This window comes from Octopus sinensis, linkage group LG4 (assembly GCF_006345805.1).
Source record: "Octopus sinensis linkage group LG4, ASM634580v1, whole genome shotgun sequence".
Classification (NCBI taxonomy): Eukaryota; Metazoa; Mollusca; class Cephalopoda; order Octopoda; family Octopodidae; genus Octopus; species Octopus sinensis.
Window position 1 is genome coordinate 110,083,261 of NC_043000.1, and position 24,681 is coordinate 110,107,941.

Genomic DNA, 24,681 nt, shown 5'->3' on the forward strand with positions numbered 1-24,681 from the left:
TAAAATGGTTGGTACTGATTTGGCTTCAAGAGAAACTCAATCCTTTCATGAAGTCCAAAGCTTCCAAAAGGCAACGTAAAACCATTCTACCCTTTACTGTGGGGTGTCTGTTGTTCCAGTTATTGGACCCTGCTCATGATGGGGGACCAGCTTGAAGAGTTTTGGCAAAGAAATCAGCTCCAGAACTTATTTCTTAAGATTGCCACTTATGCAATCAGTGTCTTGTCCAATTGAACACTAAATTACAGGGATATAAATAGACCAACACTGGTTCTCAAGAGTAAAGAAGCCATGAATTTGTAGTGAGGAAATAAAAAGACCGTCATACCACTGGTATTTTATAAATTACTCAGGTATCAATAATAGTAGACTAGCATCTCCCAGTACGGGTATGTCAGTTGTGTAATACAGGTACACAAGCCTTTACAGGTGTATAATACAGCTTATCAACCATAACAAATACCAGTGATTTCAAATTTTGGCACAAGGCTTGCAATTTCGGGGGAGTTGGGTAAGTCAATTACATCAACCCCAGTGCTCAACAGGCCCTTATTTTATCGACCCCTGAAAGCATAAAAAGCAATGTCAACCTCAGTTGAGTTTGAACTCAGAATGTAAAGTGTTGGATGAAATGTCACTTAGCATTCTGTCTGACATACTAACAATGCTGCCTCACAGTACAGTATAATAATGAGTCCCAGACAGTTCAATACACAGGTCATAACAATTGGAGAGTAAAGTTCACTGGTTACAACAAGACTTCATTTCAATACACTGACCATAACAAGTATACAGGACAGTGCATCAATTAGGACAAGCGGATGGTTGAATATGGGGGCAGTAACAAGCATACAGTACAATGCACCAATCATATAATAAAGTGAAAGAGCACAACAGGGTTAAGGGAACACAAAACAACATACTCTGTGGTAGATTTGCTGTCACCGTTCTTATTTCCTGCAGAAGTCGATGTATTTGTCTTGGCAGCGGTTTTCCTGCCAGTGTTGCGTACACTGCTGCCTGCGTTAGAATTCAATCCAGGATCAGAGACCTGTAGGTCAACAGAACCCTTATCTGTTGTCTGTTGATTCATCGTTGGTACAGAAACCTGTTTCTGCATTTTGGCAAGGGGTCGGAATGCCGACATCTGAGAATCACTAAGGTTTCGGAGGCTGGTATTTTTCTTTGGTGGTGAAGACAATATTAACGATAATTGATTGTTTCCTGTCACCGATAAGGTGTTGTTAGGTGTGGAGCCTGGCTTATCTGAAACAAAGTTAGGGTTTATATAGAAATAGATTTAACGAATTTATATAACATGATCAGGTTACACAATTTATGAAAGCTTTTGCATAATGACATAATAGCTGATTAATTAGGGGCAACAGATAATTGAATGTTTAACTGTTCATATCCTGTCCAACCTCTCTATTGTTTTATGTATATGACCAAGAGACTTAACACTCAAACAGTCCAGTCCACTTAGCTCACGGGGGGAGTACAGCATGCCAGAGCAATACATCAACATAATCAATAACAACACTATAAAACTGATCAATACTGCCAAGTCACCAATCAAAATTTGCAACAGTTTATTACTAGTACTTATGAGACTGTCACCTTAAGAACAAGAGAAATGGGAAATGTGATGTGGCTATGGACATTTCGTAGGTTAGACAGTGACATAGCGAGAGAGAAAGAGAGAGACAGTGTGTGTGCTGTCTGGGGTAGCCCTAGAGCTCTCCCAACTTTGGGTCCCAAAGCCTGTACAGGCTTATACAGCAGACTCAAATTAGCAGTTTCACACACCATTATCTTCAGTTTATGGCGTTAATGTTTACAGACTTAAAATTTGACCTACCTTTCCTTTGGTTGCTCGAATTTTCATTGTTTTTCATCAAGATACTGTCAAACCCAGCATTGGGTTTCAAAATTCTTCCAGCTTTTAGGTAACCGTGATTGACATTTGTGGTGTCTTGGATAGGTTTTGGTGCCAAATTCACATAAGATTTCATGTGTGATATCAAATTCTTATCAATTGGTGATTCTACTTCTTGTTTTATTTGGTGTAGTTGAACCATTTTTCTTTTTGGCATTAAAGGCATATGAGAAGGTGCACGAGATTCAGAACTTTCTAATTCAAGACCAGGTTCCGTTTTGATATTCTTTAACCGGTTATCGATTCCATTTGCAAACACTTTGTCCTCAATTTCTCCAACACTTTCCATACACACTTTCACAGGACTCTTGTCAGAAGACAAGTCAGAATCGCTGCTGGGAAAGAAAACACCTGGACACGCCCGCTTTTTAGGTAATATTGATGAACTGTATGATCTTTTAAATGGTTTTGTTGGGGCTTTATTAGGGATCGGTTTTGTTGTGAGTGCTGTGGTTGTTTTTGTTGTTGTGATGCTGGCAGTTGGTGTGGCATTAAATGGACATGATGTTGTGATTGTGGTGGTGGTTCCAACGGCAGCAGAGATTGCTGCCGTCGTGGATGATGGGTGAGACGAGATTGATGTAAATGATTGGGAGGTGGAAAATGCTGATGATGATGATGAAGAAGAAGAAGAAGAAGGCATGGAAGATGACAATGAACTACTGACTGTCGTAGACTGCAAAGTTTGAGTGGGTTGGGTGGAAGCTGCGGTGGAGGTCAGCTGTAACATTTTCATCATTGCACCACGACGTGTTGTGATGATGCTGCTGTATTTGTTTTTCACAGCAGAAGCAGTCTTTGTAATCACAGATACCTTTTCAGACATCTTGCTATCTGAAGATGTGCTTTTACTACTACTACTACTACTTGAAGATTTACTTGAACTTAGTGAACTGTTGTTCTTTTTAGAATTTGCTTCGGAACTTTCCGGACTTTTAGTTCTTTTTGGAGAAGGATGCAGCTTTAAAGATTTAAGTTTTGAAGATTTCCCATTTTTGATATATGGACTGTTGCTGTCGTAGAGTGAACGGAATGGATAAAACTCAAAAGTTCCAAACTTTTGCCTAAAATAAACAAAAAGAATATAATTAAGTAAAATAATGAAATTTTTGTCAAATGTGGACAGTTTTTCGTTTTATAATTTAATTTTCATTCAATTTTCTTTGCATAAATCTATCAATACTTAATCCTTTTGAAAAGGCTAATTCTCAAAGACCCACCAGACTCTGACAGCTTTAACACACCCACAATACGGCATGAAATTGGAGGAAATCTCTTCATATTCTCGGCCAACATATATTCCTGTTATCTTTCTCCACTAATTATTATTCTGATAATTATTCCAATAATCACTCCAATATTCACATAATTACTTCAACAGTATCAAACACAGAATTATTTCGTTAATTTCCTTATCAGATCTCACACACTACACACACACACACACACACATTCTTTTCTTCTTTTACTTGTTTCGGTCATTTTGACTGCGGCCATGCTGGAGCACTGCCTTTTAGTTGAAGAAATCGACTCCTGAACTTATTCTATTGGTCTCTTTTGCCAAACTGCTAAGTTACAAGAACATAAACACACCAACATCAGTTGTCAAGTGATGGTGGCAGGGACAAAAAAACATAAATACTTACACACACGTGTGTGTGTGTGTATGTATAAGATGGGCTTCTTTCAGTTTCCATCTACCAAATCCTCTCACAAGGCCTTGGTCGGCCTGAGGCTATAGTAAAAGACACTTGCCCTTGGTGCCACGCAGTGGGACTGAACCTGGAACCATGTGGTTGGAAAGCAAGCTTCTTACCACACAGCCACACCTGCACGTATATGTATATATTCCATACAATTAAGCACATGTTTATCTAAATGCTTAAGTTTCACAAGCTTTATATTTTCAATGCTTGACTCCAACAAAAAACAAAATAGCAAAAGGCTTTAAAAGTAAAATTATCAAAACAAAAACAAGAATAAACAAAAAAAAAAGCAAAAACAATCACAAGAGTGGCAAGTGTCTTCTATTATAGCCCTGGGCCGATCCAAGCCTCGTGAGAGGATTTGATAGACAGAAACCGAAAGAAGTTTGTCATATAAATGTGTGTATGTTTTTGTGTGTCTGCGTTTGTTACCCCATCATCGCTTGACGACTGATGTTGGTGTGGTTATGTCCCTGTAACTTAGTGCTTCAGCAAAAGTGACCGATAGAATAAGTACTAGGCTGACAAAGAATAAGTCCTGGGGTCGATTTGTTTGACTTAAAGGCGGTGCTCCAGCATGGCCGCAGTCAAATGACTGAAACAAGTAAAAGAACAAAAGAATAAACCCATACCTGTATTTTTCAATGTATGTCTTCAGTTCAGTCATAGAATGGTCAAAACCACTTCTTTTGGACTTCATCACTGTTGGGCACTCTTTGGAATACAAATACACTTGAGAGACAGGAACCCAAGATCTAAAAGAACAAGAGAACAAGAGAATTTATAAAGAATGGCAGAAACTAAAGACTGAAGGACCAATAAGGTGAAACTGTAGCTTAAAACCCATTAAGTCCCAGAGTTCTCAAATTTCTGAATATTACTTTTAAATTTGTACAGATGATTGAGAATAGGTTAAAATGAAAAAAAAATAACTATTAAAACTCCTTTACTTCAAGTAGAAATGGAAATACTCGGTGTCCTATAAATAGGACACTGAGACAATGTGATTATAGCTTATTTAATGTTCTCATTTAGGGTCCTATTTATAGGACAGTGGGACTTAACGGGTTAAGCAATATTGTTAAGTACATCAGCTGCTTCTAAAGAGGGACCCAGTTCCATAGACAAGGGCAAGATATGCTACAGATTATCTGAGACTTCATGACCTCAAATGATTGAGTTCGTTATATGGAATGCTTGTAACAAGCTTCACAACATCTGGCAATCAGGTATGTCAAAGACCTTCAGGGTATGTGTAGAAGGGTAACAGATGTTTTGGGACCATTTACTTGGCATTGCTGAGTTGGTGCTGACTTATTGATGTCAAATTTTTAAGTCTATGAGTCCCAAGAAGAGTTTGAAGGACTTTAAAATGACCCTGAAAGCAAGAATTGTTTATTGGTTCTCTTGAAATATAGTTATGTCTTCTATGAAACATAGGAACTAAGAGACGGCCCTCTAACCCATCCAGGAAGGCAGTAATTAACAATGTTAAATGACTTGGATTGTGATGACTTGTCCAACTCATATCAGCTTGGAAAGTAGATGTAAAATAATAACGAGGAGGAGGAGACATATTTACATAACAGAGGTGCATGACCGAGTATTTAGGGGGTTGGACTTGTGATTGAAAGATTGTGGTTTCAATTCCTGAACCAGGCGATGTATTTTTTTTTTTGAGCAAAACACTTCATTTAATGTTGCTCCATTCTACTCAGTCAAAATGAGTCATCCTGCAAGAGACCAGCATCCCATCAAGGGAGGAACATAAACACCAGAGAAACTGAGAAATCACCCTATGCTCTTTACAGAGTAAAGTGGACAAACCCTATTTACATAATTTGTATATAATATTTTCTGACATAGTAATAACAAATTTGCCCTCAGAGGGAACAAAAAACACTGCGAAACAAACGAAATCTTATTAAAATTAAGTGAAATGAAATATAGCCTTACCGATCATGGGCACCAAAAAACCGTACATCCACCATGCCATTTTTTTCCCGCAATGCCTGTTTGGGAAAAAAAAAGGGGATCAAATACTGTAGAATATATGTACATTGTGACAAGCATGATCATAGATTATATATATATAAATATGTATATGTATATATATATATATATATATATATATCATGCTAGCATGGAAGGCGGACGTTAAATGATGATGATATATATATATAAGCACTATGATAATTCTGGCAGTGTGTGTGTGTGTATCAAGATAGGAAAGTTTCAAAAAGAACTGAATATATAGTCTGAGATGTTTGATTGATAGAAATGATCAGAAACTAGAAGTAGTTGATAGTTTCCGCTACCTGGGTGACCAAGTTAGTAGTGGAGGTGGATGCTCAGAGAGTGTCACCACTAGAATACGAATAGCCTGGGCAAAGTTTAGAAAGCTCCTACCCCTACTGGCGACAAAGGGTCTCTCACTCAGAGTGAAAGGTAGATTGTATGATGCATGTGTGCGAACTGCCATGCTTCACGGTAGTGAAACATGGGCCGTGACTGCAGAGGACATGCGTAGACTTGAAAGAAATGAAGCTAGCATGATCCGCTGGATGTATAATGTCAGTGTGCATGCACGACAGAGTGTAAGCACCCTGAGAGAAATGCTGGACATAAGAAGCATCAGATGTGGTGTGCAAGAGCGACGCTTGCGATGGTATGGTCATGTACTGCGGATGGATGAGGAGAGATGTGTGAAGAAGTGCCGCTCCCAAACAGTTGAAGGAATCAGGGGGAGAGGTAGACCCAGGAAGACATGGGATGAGGTAGTCAAGCATGACCTCAGAGCGTTGGGCCTCACTGAGGCAATGGCGAAGGACCGAGATCTCTGGAGATGTGCTGTGACTGCAAAGACCTGGGCTGCTTCCGGCACCAGTTCTGCATAGCTCCTGCCCATTCAAAGTACCTTGGATCCCAGAACATCTCGCTGTGCTTGAGGAGACCTGTTAAGTCAAGTGCATGTGCATGTACATGAACATCAAAACAAATATCAATGGAAATAGTAGTTGTGATACCTGTGCTGGTGGCACATAAAAAGCACCATCCGAACGTGGCCGTTGCCAGCGCGGCCTCGACTGGCTTCTGTGCCGATGGCACATAAAAAGCACCGTTCGAACGTGGCCGTTGCCAGCGCCGCTTCGACTGGCTTCTGTGCCGGTGGCACATAAAAAGCATCATCCGAATGTGGCCGATGCTAGCGCCGCCTTGGCTGACTTCCGTACTGGTGGCACGTTAAAAGCACCAACCGATCGTGGCCGATGCCAGACTCCCCTGGCACGTAAAAAGCACCCACTACACTCGCGGAGTGGTTGGCATTAGGAAGGGCATCCAGCTGTAGAAACACTGCCAGATCAGACTGGAGCCTGGTGCAGTCCCTGGCTTCCCAGACCCTGGTCGAACCGTCCAACCCATGCTAGCGTGGAAAACAGACGTTAAACGATGATGATGATGATAAAGTGTTATGGATACAATCTATCTGTGGGGACACATACATACACAAGTACACACAAACACATATATATATGAGAGGGAGCTTATTGTTAAGTGTGTCAATGCTATCATACCATATTCCCATAAAGGTTTGTAAACAGAAACAAGAAGAAATGAGGTTTAAAATACTCACCTTTGCAGGCCAAAATGGATACCCTTTTAACTTTGCCCAAACAATCTGGTGTGGATGGCTCTAATTAAAAGAGGAAACAAAAAACAGATACAATTAGAATGGAAAATTGTATAGAATTTGCCCCCTACCCCACTCCACATTCCTATTTCTCGCCCCCTTTCACTTCTACTCATCTCACACTTGAGGGAACACCTGGGCGCCTTGTTACCACTATCTCTTTGCAGCTCCAACTGAACTTGTTTGGTCTTCCCTCTTCTCCCATACCTTAATCCCTCATCTCCTAGCATAAAGCACGACCCCACCCACACACACACCCAGCTGGGCGTTTGTAGTCTTGTGAGCTGCATGGTAACTTCAACAGCATTGGTAGCATGGAAAAACCAGCACTTAGGGTACATTCTGTAAAATGGTTGGCATTAGGAAAGGCACTAAACTGTAGAAAGTGTGCCAAAGCTTACATTGGAGCTCAATGCAGCCTTATGACTCACTGGATCATGTCAAAAACCATCCAACCCATGTAACCATGGAAAACAGATGTCAAATGGTGATGGTGTGATAATGATGTTATCTTCTGGAGACCTACTTTACAACTCACTACCCACCCACATGAGGGAGATCATCTCAGAGATTTCTCAGAAATCAACAAAGCTTTTCACTGTGTCTGACATGAAAATCTCAATTAAATATCTTTTCCTCTATGAGCTCCATTCGTGTCTCGACTCTTGAATCACTGAGTCCATGTAGGATCACATAACTGCAACATGTAGTGAGAGGGGTCTCTATGACTCGCATTCCATTTGCTCTGCTGTGCATCCAAGCATCATCTACAGGTAAAGTGGACTCCTAACACCAAATTTACACCCCTCCACTCCACTCTAATACTGCTTACTGGATCCAGAACTGCATGACCTGATGTGCCCTTCGTTCATCAAAGTTGTAGGGTGTGGTGTGAAGAAGATTTGGTTCCTACAAAGCTACACAAAAGACTCTCTCTCAGAAGAAATGAATTACTTACACAGGGTTCACAAAACCATTCATCATTTGATTGTTCACAGGATCGAGCATAGCAGTCAGGGCAGATTTCAATCTCTGCCACCTGCAACAAAAGACAGGGAATAGAATTTAACACAGACAACGGAACTGTTCATGTCGTAGCAGCAACAACAGCAGGGTTTCTTCTGTAGGCTTCAGATCATTAAAACAGAGGGAAACAGGGTTGGAGTAAAGATTGTTTGCCAACATAACATGGTAGTCCTGGTTTAGGACGAATGTTGCTGTAATTTAGCCCCAGCAGACATCGTCTCCATCTGGCAATAAGACACGATCTGTGACCTTATATTTTCGAACAAGGGAACATAGCACCCCCACTCAGCTCAAAACAAAATATAAAGACACAGATCATGTCGTATAGGCAGCTGGAGACGATGTCTGCTGAGGCTAAATTACAGCAACATTCGTCCTAAACTAGGACTGGCATGTAATGTTGGCAAACAATCTTTACTCCAAAGTACTGTTGCTGAATATCTCTCATTGTGGGATTTATAAATAGTAATTTTCTAAGGAAACAGAGTTTTTGTGAAGTCTATATCTTACTCAATAAAAGACATAAAGGCAATGAAATGGATTGAGTGGAAATTGGAAGAAGGTTGTGGATATGCTTTATTAAAAGTGAATAATAATAATAATAATAATAATAATAATCCTTTCTACTATAAGCACAAGGCCAGAAATTTCGGGGAGGGGATAGCTGATTATATAGGCCTCGGTGTGTAACTGGTACTTAATTTATTGACCCTGAAATGACGAGCGGCAAACTTGACCTTGGTGGAATTTGAACTCAGACCGTCAAGGCAGACAAAATGCCATTAAGCATTTCACCCAGCATGCTAACGATTCTGCCAGCTTACCATCTTAATAATGATAATAATAATGATTTCAAATTTTGCCAGAAGGGCAGCAGTTTTGGGGGAGGGGATGAGTTTACATCAACCCCAGTGTTCAACAGGTCCTTATTTATTGACCCCAAAAGGATGAAAGGCAGAGTCAACCTCGGCAGAATTTGAACTCAGAACGTAGCAACGGGTGAAATAGTGCTAAGCATTTTGTCTAGCACACTAACGATTTTGCCCATTCGCTGCTTTAATAATAATAATAATAATAATACTTTCTGACACAAAACCAGCAATTTTAGGAGGATGGGCAAGTTGATGACATCAACCCCAGAACGTGACAGGTATTTATTTTATTGACCCTGAAAGGATGGAAGGCAAAGTTGACTTCAGCAAGATTTGAACTCAGAACATAAAAGAGCTGGAAAAACTGCTGCTGGATATTTTGTCGGATGCAGTAATTTCTATTTTGCACAAAATAACAGCATTTGAGCAAATGCATTTGATTAAATTGACTCGAGTATCTAACTCCAAGGTATGTATACCCAGCAAAAGAAAAATCCCAAACAAAGAAAATGAATGATTCCCTTTTTCTTTCTGACAACATTGCTCTTAAGTGAATGATGCAAAATTGAGAGCAGAACTCATTAAAAACTAAATTAAGAGAAAAGTGTAAAACAAACTAACAAAGAACCACAGGACTTACCTCATGTTTGCAAATCTTTATGATCATCTTAGCACTTGCAGTTAGTTTATGGTGAGCTGTTGACAGACAAATTACACAATAAAAATCATTTTCTCATTGATGTTCAAGGTTAACAGACACACACACACACCATCATTTTAACATCCACTTTTCCCTGCTGGCATGTGTCGGAAGGAATTTTGTTGAAGTGGATTTTCTGTAACCAAATGCCCTTTCTGTTGCCAATATGCATGTGTGTACATGCACACACACACACAATGAGCTTCTTTCAGTTTCCACCTATCAAATCCACTCACAAGGTTTCGGTTGGCCCAAGACTACACCAGAAGACACTTTCCCAAGGTGGCATGCAGTAGGATTGATCCTGAGACCAAATGGTTGGGAAGCAAGCTTTTTAGCGCACAGCCATGCTTGGTTTCAAAGGCATAGGCATGGCTGGGTGGACACGGAGTTAGATTTGCTATCACACAATCTTGAATTCTATCTCATTGCATGACACCTTAGACACAAATGTCATCTACTGCAGTTTCAGTCCAACCAATGTCTGGCGAGTGGAAACTGTATGGAATCTTGCTATTTTTATGTGTGCCTTACATTCTGCACTTTGCACGGAAAAAACATTCAGCTACAAATGGTGGTATTTTTGACATTTTCTCTCAACAAATCATCCACTGGTTCTCCACTTTCAAAGTCCAATGGAATAAAAAACTTCTGACTTGAGAAATAGTTAAGGGTTAGCTACTGGAAGGGCATCAAACAAAAACAATACCACAATTGTAGGAATTGAATCTGTGCCTTGGCCATTTAAGATATAAGCACAATTATAGGAAAAGCGTCAAAATACAAGAGAATACATTACATTTCAATAGAAGCTAGCTTGTTCTGCTGCTAATGTCTAAGTTTCATATCAACCAAGACACCAATTGAAGACAATTTTAAAGGATGTTGTTTCAAAGACTGATTCATGAAGATGTCTGTATTGAGATACACAAAAAAATTTTAACAGCCATCTGTGTATCTGGCATAATGTATACACACCATCAATAAGCCAGTTGCTGTTGTTTTATTAAATTAAAATAACCTCAATTGCATATACTGCAGCAAAAAAAAAAAAAAAAAGAAAAGTTTGTAACATTGTTACAGTGCAGCACTAAATTGTGACATTAATACCAGCAGCTTATACTATTACCCAAAAAAGAATCGGTCTACTTACTTCCATTGAATATGATACAGTTATGTAAGATCCACTTGACATCAGCTAAAAAAGCTTCAGTGGAGCCATATTTGTTATTTTTGATATTCTAGAAGAATTAAAGAAGAAAAAGAGAAATAAAATTGGAATTAGCATGGTTTTTTTTTTGGAGAATAATGATCCCTTCTAAATTTTAAACATCATGTAATTTATTTTAAAATTCTAAATTTATTTTAATTTATGAAAAGAGAATAATAAATATTAACAGAACTGAAGAGAATAGATGCTCTTGCTGCTGGCGTTTACCGTCAGGTGCCTTCCCTAATCAAAGGTATACCAGACACTATCCTTAATCAAAGGTATTATCAGCTGGTCAAAGAAAGATATCCCAAATGCCATGTGTAGTCAAAGCATTCCCGCTGATGAAAGATTCTGCAAGTGCCATTTCTAATCAAAGATATTCCAGCTGTAACCATTTCGGTTTACTTTCTCAAAAACAGGTAAGTTTTATTTTTTCATCGTTCAGTCAGCAGGAGCCATGGCTCTTTTCAGGGCCTTCAAGACCAATCTTATTTTCAAGTCTGATACTTATTCCATTGGTCATCATCATCATCATCATCATCATTTAGCGTCTGCTTTCCATGCTAGCATGGGTTGGACAGTTCAACTGGGGTCTGGCACTGTTTCTACGGCTGGATACCCTTCCTAATGCCAACCACTCCGTGAGTGTAGTGGGTGCTTTTTACGTGCCACCGGCACAGCTGCCGGACGGGGCTGGCAAACGGCCACGGTCGGATGGTGCTTTTTACGTGCCACCAGATCGGGGGCCAGGCGAGGCTGGCAACGGCCACGATCGGATGGTGCTTTATACGTGCCATCGATTTTTGCCAAACCACTAAGTGACAGGGAAGTAAACAAAAGACATACACACACACGTATATATAGGCACAAGATGGGTTTCCATACAGTTTCCGTCTACCAAATTCATTCACAAGTCACTGGTTGGTTTCAGCTAAAAAAAAAGGACACTTGAACAATGTAACATGCAGTGGGATTGAAACAGAAACCACTTGGTTGCAAAGTGGGTTTCTGAACCACACAACCATCCCTGTGCCTATACACACACACGCACATATATATATGTATATATTCTTTGCTTCAGTTATTTGACTGCAACCATGCTGGAGCACTGCATTTAGTGGAACAAGTTGACTCCAGGACTTATTCTCTGTAAGCCTAGTACTTATCCTATCAGTCTCTTTTGCCGAACCGCTAAGTTACGAGGAAGTAAACACACCAACATCGGTTGTCAAGCGATGGTGGGAGGACAAACACAGACATACAAACATATTCAACGAGCTTCTTTCAGTTTCCATCTACCAAATCCACTCACAAGGCTTTGGTTGGCCCAAGACTATAGTGGAAGACACTTGCCTAAAGTGCTACACAGTGGGCTGAGAAGCAAGCTTTTTACCACGCAGACACACACACACACACACACATATACATACAGGGATGGTAAATGATGATGATAATCATCATCACACACACATCTAATTACAGATTTTTCTGAAATGCTGTTCCCCAAAGAAGAAAAATGGCCTTGAGAGCTATGGTGTGGGTGGAGGTGGGGAACTCCTAATGGGTCACTCATCCTACTAAAAATAATACCTAAATTTCCCTCAAAGCATCCCCTGCAGAGTTAAAAAAACCCCAGATATGATGGTCATGGCTGGAACATTTTTGATTACTGGCTAAGTGAGAGGGAGCTGATCTGGGCCTAAACAACAACCACCAAAAATATCAATTCTTTAGCAGCAAAAAAGATGTCCCTAAAATATTAACTGAATGATTAACAAAACAAAAAAAAAAAAACCCCAAAAAACCCCAAAAAAACTTTTGCCATAAACCTGAAAGAAGAACCATGAAACTAACCTTTTCAACTGTGTTCAGATCCATTGGATGGTAAATAAAATCATGGTAATTGGGTACCGCACATAAATCTACTGGTTGACGGAATGGAGAACTCTGGAAAATGGAACAGAAAAAAGAAACAACATCAATAATAATAATAATTACTACGAAAGGCCTGAAACTTGGGAGAAGGAGGCCTAGTCAATTAGGTCAACCCCAGGGTTTCACTGGTATTAATTTATCAACTCTGAAAGGACGAAAGGCAAAGAGGACCTTGTCGGGATTTGAATTCAAAACGAAAGGATGGATGAAAGGTCACAAAGCATTTTCCCTGGCGTGCTAACAATTCTGTCAGCTCTCCACATTAATAAACAACAATAATAATAACAATAATAATAATAATAATAATAATAATGATGATGACGATAATAATAATAATAATAATAATAACGATGATAATAATAATAATAATAATAATAATAATAATAATAATAATCCTTTGTACTAAAGGCACAAGGCCTAAAGTGTTGAGGAAGGGAGCTAGTCGGTCACATCAACTCCAATTCTTCATTGGTACTTATTTCATTGACCTCAGTGGAATTTGAACTCAGAACATAAAACCAGATGAAATGCCAAGAAGCATTTTGTCTGGCAGGCTAACAATTCAGCCAGCTCTAATAATGATAATAATAATAATAATAATAATGAGGATGTCAAAGAAGAAAATAGCAATAATTCTTCTGTGATGAAAATCATGATTTTTAATATTCTTACATGGTCAAATATTTTTAGGAGGATGTCTAAACTCGACTCCAGCATTTAACCGGTATTGCTATTTATTTTATTAACTCTGGAAGAGTTAATGAATTAACAATTAAACTCATTAAAATTCGGATACACAAGAAAGTAATATAAACAAAAATGGTAAAACATTTTATCCAGAGCTCTACTTGAACTCCAAACTGGCACAATGCTACAGTCTGAGCAGGTGGGGAAATGGACCCCAGCACATGACTGGTACTTACCCAATTGATCCTCGAATAATTCTCTCTCAGACCAAATCTAAGAGAGAGATTGGTGCAGTAAAGTGAGACTATATGGTAGTTCCTTGATAGATGTATCTGCTGCGAGGACAACCATGTTATATCACACAGTCAGGAGTATTTATCAATGGTTTGTAATAGTCATGGGGTCTAAATCCACCCCTGGTTACAACTGACCAATTTTAATTAAGGAAACGTTTATTAATTAGGTGGTACCACTACTGATAGCAGCAGCAGAGAGTGGGAGGGAGAGAGAAAAGCAGAAACTCACTGATTGGTGTTTCATTCTGTTCAGAGCATACTTCAGAAGAACACAAAACTGTTCATGAGATATCATAGACATTGCCTTGGATCTTGTGTTAATGCATTCAGCTCTCATAATTTTCTGTAAAGAAGAGATATGGGAAAGTTTGGACATAAATTAGATAAAAATGCTGAGAGAGAGAGAGAGAGAGAGAGAGAGAGAGAGAGAGAGAGAGAGAGAGAGAGAGAGAGAGAGAGAGAGAGAGACATACACACACAACAGAGGGAAAATTAAGTTGGCCATAACACACTTTAATGCACCAACTGTGTAGTTCTTTGGCATATTTTTAGGCATCATCATTTTTACATCTGCTTTTCCTTGCTTGCATGAGTCTGGGGATTCCTTCTTTTCAAATCAGCATTTCACTATTTGCTGTGTTCCTTTACCATCTCCTTCATGAAGTTCCCCCTCCTGAGATCAGTTTCCTCCCACTTGTCCCTTTTGTCTTCTTCAGACTTTTCTCTTTCACCGTTTCATTCAACATGGAACTCTTGACATTTCTTTACCCAAGTACATTACAAGTCCATACCATCTTTTTCACATTCTACACCTAATTCCTCTTATAAACCCAGTTCTTCTCTTATCTCATCTGTGCCATGTCATTCATCCACATTAATATTTACACAATCAGACGAGCACGCACGTTTCGCATCATTCCAATCTTCACACATTCGCTGCATTCAGAGCTGCTATTATCATGCATCACTGCACTTCATATACAAGCATTGTACAATCTCCTTGTTGTCAGCTGAGGTAATAGCTCCCTAAACTTGATCCACCCTATTCTTGCCTATTATGCTTTCAGAACCCCTTTCTCTAATACAGACCACTCTGTCCACACATAAACATATATTTCTCATATAAGATAATGTACGTATTTATATACAAAAGAGGTGATCTTTAACAGGACACCTTACATGCTGCAAAGGGCAATTAAAGCACAAACCACAAATAAGAGTAATTTCAAAGGGAAATATTTTTATAGTTACCCTTAGACCCTTTTTAGAGAAAAACCACTATTATGCAATTCAAACAATGATAGACATAAACCAAATCATAAAGAAAAAAATAAAATATATTATAAAACATTTGCTTTATATCTATCATTGTTTGAATTGCATAATAGTGGTTTTTCTCTAATTTATATATATTTATATTGTGAAATTTGATTTAATACTAAATCGAATTTTTCCCTGTAAGTTTGGAGTTATACTCCCTAATATTACTTATTATATATATTGGTGTTAGGAAGGATATCCATCCATAGAAACTATGCCAAAACAGACAGCTGGAGTCTGGACAGCTCTCTGTCAAACCATCCAACCCATGCCAGCATGGAAAGTGGACCTTAAACGATAATGATGAAGATGATATACATTTACATCTTCAAGAAAAATTGTGTAACCAACAATGACCATTTGAGCTAATTAACCCTATGTCAGAAACATGTTGGCAGAACGACTGAAAGGTTGTTTCAAGTGGACGCTAAAACAATGACGACGACTCAGGGTTTTATTCAAAGCAATCAGCAGACAATGCTGAAGTGACTCACTGGGAGGTAGCCAGACACATTAAGTTTCAAGTAGATACAGACTGAATCACTGGCTTTATACAAACACTATATATTTATATATATATATATATATATCTGTAAATGTAATATGTGACAATTATTCGGTTATTACATTTACAGATAAATTCCTCTATTTACATAATATCGAGGTCTCTTTCATTCTTTTGTTGTCTTACCATATATATCAATATATATATATACATATATATCACCGTGACTGACCAGGCTATCAGATGTTGCTAACATTGCTGGTCACAATGCGCTTCGCATTGTTTTAGCCTTCAAATGACGTTACCCTGGTGGCTAAGCGAGCAGGCCAACAGAAGAAAGAGTGAGAAGAAAGTTGTGGCGAAAGAGTACAGCAGGGATCGCCACCCGCCGCTGCTGGAACTTCGTGGAGCTTTAGGAGTTTTTGCTCAATAAACACTTCCAATGCCCGGTCTGGGAATCGAAACCGTGATCCTATGACCGCGAGTCCGCTGCCCTAACCATATATATATATATATATATATATAGAGAGAGAGAGAGAGGTATGTGTCAAATATTTCCATTTACCTCACATTCAGGACAGACCCAGACTTCAGGGAATGGCTCATCAAGTCCAAGACATTTGATATGGTATACTCGAGGACATAATTCACAACAAACAACTTCCCCATCTCGATGACACAGCCAGCAAAAATAATCATTCTTGTTATTCTGCAAAAAAACAAAACAAAAAACAAATACATATCAATAAAAAATGTGCAAATAATAACAAAAATGAAATGAAGAAAAACAGCAGAGAACAAAAATGACTAAGGCATGCTTTTAGCATTTATTCACAAGTTTTTCTATGTTCTTTAGATTTCCAGGAATATAATGTCACATCACTCATGTTAATGAAGCTATCTTCATCAAATATCACTCGGTGCTGTCCAAATTCTGTAATATGCAAGACAAAAAATTTCTTCTGGGATTGCCAGTCTGCCATATTCACAATCACAATGATTTTATTCTTGTACTGATGCGTGGCACGACGAATCAACATTCTTCAATGTATTGATATTGTTCCACCATTGAAGGCAGTAAAAAGGAATAAACAGCAGACGACTGGATTAACTTAATACAATGGCTGTGTGCTAAGAAGCTTGCTTTCCAACCACAGGGTTTTGGTTTCAGTTTTCTAGAATAGATCCAGGCTGATCAAATCCTTGTGACTGGATTTGGTACACAGACACTGTGAAAGACCCCTTTCGGTCATGAATGAACCCTCCCAGGCACAAGTCAGGGCAAGGTTGTTTTATGGAAGGTCAGCAGTCGCTCATGTATACCAGCCTCCCCTCTCTATGCCACCAATGTTATCCAAGGGAAAGGCTAAGGGGCCGATACAGTTTGGCACCAGTGATTTGCAACTCATTTCTACAGCTGAGTGAACAGGAACAATGTGAAAAATAAAGTGTTTGCTCAAGAACACAACACAGCCTGGAATCGAACTTACAACCTCACGATTGTAAAACCATTGAGCTATGTGTGTGCCTGTGTGAGTAAACATGTGAGTGTATGTTTGTGTCTCCTTGTCATGACATCATGTGATAGTTGCAAACAAGTGCTATTGTCACACAACCCATGTCATTAATTTCCAATCTTCTGTGAAAACATGTCTGGTCATAGGGGGGAATATTACTTAACTTGGAAACAGCTGAAGTTTGGCAACAGGAAGGGTATCAAGCCATAGAAAATTTGTAGCAACAAATTCTGTCTGGCCCATGCAAGCATGGAAAACCAAGATACGCTTTCCATGCTGGGATGGGTTAGGGTTTGACAGGACCTGGCTGGGTAGAAGACTGCGGATGTTAAACCAAAAATAATAATTCAGAGTTCAAATTCAATTATTTTCTATTGTCCTGTTAAGAGCAGCTCTGTCACGTAGCCTCTGGTAAGCAAGTATTTCAAAGTCAATAAAGATGGCCTTCTTCAGGGTGCGTGTAGAAAGCATTCTTCTCCATGAATCACAAATCTGGACTATGAAGAAGAAGCTGTAAGGTCACTCTGATGGTGAGTGCCTCAGGCTTCTCACAAGGGCTCAAAATATCTCATAGTGTGAGCAGAAGACTGAAGAAAAGATTTATGGACATATCCCACCCATCATCAGCATCATCATTTAACGTCCGTTTTCCATGCTGGCATGGGTTGGATGGTTTGACTGAGGTCTGGAGAGCCAGCGGCTGCACCAGGCTCCAATCTGATCAGGCAATGTTTCTACAACTGGGATGCCATTCCGAACACCAACCACTCTGAGAATGTAGTGGGTGCTTATTACGTGCCACAGGCACAGGAGCCAGTCAGGTGGGCCTGACATCGATCACATTTGGATAGTGCTTTTTACGTGCCACCAGAACAGGAGCCAGTCAGGTGGTCCTGGCATCAGCCACGTTCGGATGGTGCTTTTTATGTGCCACCGGCATGGGGGCCAGTTAGGCGGTCCTGGTGTCAATCACGTTGCAGGGTAAGGACTTTGCTGGCCACTACTATCGTGCTGAACACCAGGAATTATATTTTAGAGAGTTCCACACCCTATTAAAGGATGAACACCACTACATAGTGTTGATTTTATTGGCAGAGACATACAACATAAAACGGAGGAGCTTGCAAAGTTAACTGCAGACAGTTGAAAAAGTAGGGCAGGAATTAATAAATCAAGTATTAATTATATATAGGGATTGAATGGAATGGTTAATGAGTGTGTCCTTGTGTGTCAATCCTCATCCTCTTCCTCAAAGGTTGGATGGGTTTCTACAGCCGGATGCCCTTCCTGATGCCAATCCCTTTACAGAGTGTACTGTGTGCCTTTTTTGTAGGGCATCAGCACTAGTGGGATCACAAGGTAAAAGAAAACAAAAATATTTGAACATTTAGAGGAATTATTGAATTTAATGAAAATGTTTTGCAACATTTATTAGGTTGTTGGAGGCATTACCAAAGACTTAGTCTTTACGTGGAATCATGAAGACCGAATGATTTAACATGCACACAACAAAGACAGAATATTCACAGCTCGAAGCACAGATCAAATTCTTCGATTCATCTGCCGAGATGGACAAGGCTACCACAACAACAACAACAACAACAAGGATAGCAGCAGCAACAAAATTTAACAGACATTTACCAATCCAGTTCCATCGTTTCTACCAATTTTCTGTTTCTTTGGTGGCACTTGTACAATATAGAGATCATCAATCTTGTGCCGAGTTCTTTTAAAAGACTGTGGAGTTCCTGGAAAAATATAATTGAGAGATTCATTTTAAAGGGAACCATTTCTTTACTGAGAAATGGGTTAACAGTCCAGTTAGTAGTTGGCCAAAAGGATTATTAATCTAAAAGATTACATCTGATGGCATAAAACATATTTGAGCTTGTTAGATACTCTCCAATTTCAGTAGCACATATTCAGGGAAAACAGTGTGAGGGAGAAAATTAGCTTATGGGAGGCTCAACTTCACATATAGGACCTGGAGTGATTTTTTAAAACAATTTTTTGAAAGGAAAAAAATGGGTTTTATATGTCATCAAATACATGTTTTACCGACTGATGTTGTCTTTGTGTAGCAAGAGACATTAAACGATAAGTTGGAAAAGTTTGTTTACACACACACACACACCTTTAATTGATAAATTACAAGGTAAAAAAAAACAAAAAACCCTGCCCTGCTCTGCCACAACATCTGAGACTACACAAACATCCCTCACTACTTCCTCAATTACTTTTTCACCAGAACTGCTTGCAACACCCTGGAATTTCCAAAATTTTAAATTCAGCATTAACTTAATAAAGTTTATGTAGCCATTACATCAATCAATCTACCAGTCTATCTCTCTCACCACACACACACAATATATATAACTGCCAGATTGAATGGTACTGTCGAAACCATAATGATATCCATTAGGCAGCTGATGATGGATATATATGGTTGATGTACTTGTTAACTGTGAATCTTCCTCATGGTTCTAAGTTGTTCTTCATTGAAATTCTAGTTCTCATAGAGTTGAACTTATTAAATGGTTCTTCACTTATGGTTGTTCTGTTGTATATATTATACCATACACTGATATTGTGATTGTTCTTCAAAGGGATTCTAATTCTGGTAAAGGTAATATTTGTTTAAGGGCTTCTAGTTTATGGAGCTTTTATTACATATTCTTTTATATGTTTCAGCCTTGAGGCTGTGGCCATGCTGGGGCAGTGAAGTCGAAATCAAACTCGGTGACTGGCATCCATTGCTAGTGGAGCGTTAAGAGTACCATACAAGTGAGATTGTTGCCAGAGCAACAAGCTAGCCTTCGTGCCGATGGCACGTTAAACACACCATTCGAGTGTGATCGTTACCGCGTCGCCTTACTAGCATTTGTGCTGGTGGCATGTGAAACATTCGAGCGAGGTTGTTGCCAGTGCCGCTGGACTGGCTCCTGTGCAGGTGGCACATAAAAAGCACCATTTGGGCTTGGTCGTTGCCAGGACCACCAAACTAACCCTCGTGCCGGTGGCACATAAAAGCACTCATTACAGTCTCAGAGTGGTTGGCATTATGAAGGGCATCCAGCTGTAGAAATTCACCCAGATCAAGATTGGAGTCTGATTCGCCAGACCTCAGTCAAATCGTCCAACCCATGCTCGCATGGAAAGCGGATGTTAAATGATGATGATATAACTTTATTTGCAGGTTAACTAAGCTACAAATGGTTCGCCTGAAACAATTGGTAGACTTCTTAAACCACAAATAAGGAATATTTATTCACCAATGAGGTGTTGCACAATCATTCTCACTGTTCAATATTACTGTGCATATATAACACACACACACTATCACCCTTTTATATTCTTTGTGCTTGTTTCCCTCCAATGCATTTTGTACATTAAAGAGAGTTCAAATGGCTGTTACTAATCCATTATTTCTTTGTATCTCTCTCTCACTCTATATATATCTTTATATCTCTTCCTAGCCAGCAACCCTACTTCTACCAGTCTCTATTTCCTAATACGACTCTGCCTTTTTATGGCTCCTCCTATCTCTCTATTGTCCTCTCTTTCATTATACTTCTCTATCTAACCTTCTGCCATGTTTGCTTTTGTATCTCTTTCTAGCTAGCAACCTCTACTTCCTGTAGGTACCTGTTACCGTCTATTTTTCTTAGCCTTTAATTGTCTGTCTGTCTGTCTCTATTTCCAACACAACCTTCCCTTCTGGTCAACCACCTTCAAAAAATTTATGCCACTTAACAAACAATACATGCATCCCACCACACACACACAGTGAAAGGGACACAGAGATAAGGGGAGATAAACACAAAGAAAGGGCTACACTTCTTAGAATAAGATGAAAGTTTGTAAGGAAACGAAATATAGAGAAAGGAAAAAAGCAGAAGGATAAAGAGACAGACACAAAGTCAGAGAAGCTAGTGACATTATATATCTGTAATGAAATGTGGCTGAACACACACATGGGAAAATAACAGGAGAAAAGAATAGAAATGAAGCTAAACTGAAAGAAGGATAAAAAACACAGACACACACACAAACATTGATATGCATATGCAAACACGGAGATCGATATGCATATGCAAATACACACACACACATACTAACTAGCATGCAGAAACATAGAGAGAGGGAGGGAAGGGGAGAGAGTCAAGATAAACAGAGAAACAAAAGACTGTTGTTTCTTTGATGTTGAACAACTTTTTGTTGTTGTTGTTAAGCGTAATGTCAAATCTGTGCAAATGGAGAGCTTTGATCTGATATACTTGACCTGCTAGAAATTGCAGTGGAATCTCCTTCAATCCACTGTATGTATGTATATATATATATATGGTGCAGGTGGTATGTTGTGAGTTAAGAAGATTACTTCCCAACCAAGTGGTCTCAAGTTCAGTCCCACTATGAGGCACCTTAGGCAAGTGTCTTCTGAAAGCTTTGTGAGTGGATTTGGTAAATGGAAACTAGAAAAAACATATATGTATGTATGTATGCATATATATATATATAAATATATATATTATATATAAATGCTATTTTCATGTAAGTTTAAAGCTCATGGCAATCACCATGCAATGACTAAGGAAAATAGTCTAATAAAGGGGCATATAAGCCCTTGACAGAGAAAAGAAGGTTGCCTTCTAATGGTCTAATAAAGGGGTATATATGCCTCTTTATTAGACTATTTTCCTTAGTCATTGCATGGTGAACACCATAAGCTTTAAGCTTACATAAAAATACCATTATCATTATTTACAGAATTGTAAAGCAAGGCACTGTAATAACAAACGATTCGCACTGAAAAAAAAAAATATATATATATATATATATACATACATTAAAGTATTAATTTGAAAGAGATAAGTTCCAAGGTCAGTAATAGTCCTTATCAAAGCCGACACATATCCAGCCATTATAAGCATGCAAACATATAACATATATATACATATAATAGCATAATTCCGTGCCCAAATCAGAGTTGGATAAGTAATTGCAATTACTTATCCGATTTGGATTTGGGTACAAAATTACACTATTATATGTATATATATGTTTTTGTATGTTGTGTGTTTGCACGCTTATAAAGTGTTTAGATATGTGTCGGTTTTGATGAGGAGTATCATTGACCTTGGGACTTGTCTCTTTCAAATTAATACTTTAATCTAATCGCTCAATGAATTGAGCATCTGCTGTTGTTTCTTGAAAAGAGTTCACCTCTATAAATTTTCATTACCTATATATATAGTTGAAATTTACAGAAAAAACAAAAGACAAAGACAAGTGTATAAACAACAAGCAGGTGTATTAGATGCTCTCCCTCTCTCTAACTCTACATATTTATTTTTATATATATATATATGCATACATGTGTGTGTGTGTGGTACTCTTGTCCAGACATAACATGACGTTGTAAATGAGCATCACTGTCACACAAGCAGTGTTGTTCGTTTGTAATCTTCCACAGAAAAAGATGTCTGATGATGGGGAAATATTACCTTGCATAGAAACAAGTGAGGGTCAGTGACAGGAAGGGTACCCAGGCATCAAAAATCCACCTCAACAAATTCCCTCTATAGAAGGATGGAAAAGTAGGTGTCAAATGATTCATCATTTAATGCCTGTTTTCCAAGCTGGCCAGGCTGGAGAGCCACACCAGGTTCCAGTCGTGGGTTTTGGCATGGTTGCTACAGCTGGATGCCCTTCCTAATGTCAACCACTTTACAGAATGTACTAGGTGCTTGATGATGATGATGATGATCTGGATGGGTGCTTTTTGCATGCCACCAGCATCTGCACTTATACACACATTATATATTAGAAGTGGCCAAACTGTCAAACAAAAAGAACCACATGTATCTTATTTCCAACATTCAAGAGCCCCAAAATATATTTTTCAAATTATATTCATAAATGGTAAGATATACAGCTGCATAATTTAACACACTAAAGTACATTGGTGATTCATCTCTGCTCTTTAAACACTTTATCTGATCCTTCATTTCCACAATTAACATTTTAAAACCCAGCTGCCAGGATGTTCAAGCAGATATGTACAATTATACTTAACCAATATTTGGCATCCCCTGCAGCTCTATGGATGTTGTGAACCTATTGACTTATTTTTCCTTTGTGGTGTATCCATGAGCGGAGACATGGTAAGTGTATTTGGGGGTAAGGAACTTGCTTCTAGAAGCAGCCTATCACAGCAGAAATGGTTGAGTAACTGTCTTTGCAATACTATCAACCTATGACAATAGATGTCAATGAAAAGGAACATAAACCAAGCAACACCGTCCACCCACCCCCATGCATGTAAATGACCTCCTACACTTATCACATGAACCCATATGTGTCAACATACAAAATTTCCCCCTGCCCCCTGCAAACACTTACCAGATCTGGAAGAGCAAGTGTCACTGGAAGGACTTGAACATCTTTCTGATTTGATTTCCGTCTTACCAAATGGCAATCCTGATATGCTGCCGGTTGAGGCCCGAGTACGGATGGTACTTGCACCAGTTGTGACTGGTGTCGTAGCCGTACTGCCAGACATCTTGGCACTGGTATCACTTCCTGAATCTGTAGCAAAGAAATAATGAATAAAGAAATTAAAATTATACAACGAGTGTGTGTGTGTGTGTGTGTATAGTATTAACAAAATATAGAAAAAAACATATATGGTGTTTTATGTACGTTAACCTGTCCCATACACTGATGTCCCATGCCCTACTCCACTGGATTTAGGAGTGGAGTGTATGACCTACTACTGAGCCCAAACTTTGGTCACATGTTGAGCTTCGCAACACATGCATTACTGTGTGTGTGTGTGTGTGTGTGTGTGTGTGTGTGTGTGTGCGCGCGCGCATTCATATAAGTGAGGCAATTATTTTTGTATGGTCATAGAAGTAAAGAATGAAGAATGGGTTACAATGGAAGTTTATTGCAATTGGATCAAGATGAATGGAAGGAAACTTTGTAACCCTTTAATGTCAAATTTCTAAGTAAATTACAAATGAGGGTTAGCAGCAGGAAAAACACCCTGCCGTGCAAAAATGATTTAATAATGTATTTGTCTAATCCATGCCAGCATGGAAAAATGGATGTAAAAACAAACGAACAAATTATTTTTGTCCATCATCTGCAATCACTCTACTGACCATATTGTCCTGAACATCATCATCATCATTTAACATCCATTTTCCGTGCTAGCACGGGTTGGACAGTTCGACCGGGGTCTGGTAAGCCATGGAGGCTGCACCAGGCTC

At 38.9% G+C, this 24,681-nt stretch overlaps 1 protein-coding gene across 7 annotated transcripts in view; it reads right to left on the bottom strand.

The window, feature by feature from the left end:
• The window catches only part of LOC115210291 (protein kinase C-binding protein 1), a 111,717-nt gene that overhangs the window by 17,001 nt on the left and 70,035 nt on the right, over positions 1 to 24,681 (bottom strand). For 6 of the 7 annotated variants that reach the window (XM_036502322.1, XM_029778798.2, XM_029778801.2 and 3 more), the window contains 13 exons: positions 23,810 to 23,995; positions 19,043 to 19,155; positions 16,456 to 16,599; positions 14,295 to 14,408; positions 13,002 to 13,094; positions 11,088 to 11,175; positions 9,875 to 9,930; positions 8,295 to 8,375; positions 7,280 to 7,339; positions 5,602 to 5,657; positions 4,278 to 4,400; positions 1,862 to 3,003; positions 924 to 1,266 (listed from right to left, as the gene is read on the bottom strand). In XM_036502322.1, the coding sequence (XP_036358215.1) occupies positions 924 to 1,266; positions 1,862 to 3,003; positions 4,278 to 4,400; positions 5,602 to 5,657; positions 7,280 to 7,339; positions 8,295 to 8,375; positions 9,875 to 9,930; positions 11,088 to 11,175; positions 13,002 to 13,094; positions 14,295 to 14,408; positions 16,456 to 16,599; positions 19,043 to 19,155; positions 23,810 to 23,995 (2,599 nt within the window). The remainder of the gene's footprint in view (positions 1 to 923; positions 1,267 to 1,861; positions 3,004 to 4,277; positions 4,401 to 5,601; positions 5,658 to 7,279; positions 7,340 to 8,294; positions 8,376 to 9,874; positions 9,931 to 11,087; positions 11,176 to 13,001; positions 13,095 to 14,294; positions 14,409 to 16,455; positions 16,600 to 19,042; positions 19,156 to 23,809; positions 23,996 to 24,681) is intronic. The other variant, XM_029778799.2, reaches the window with a different exon arrangement.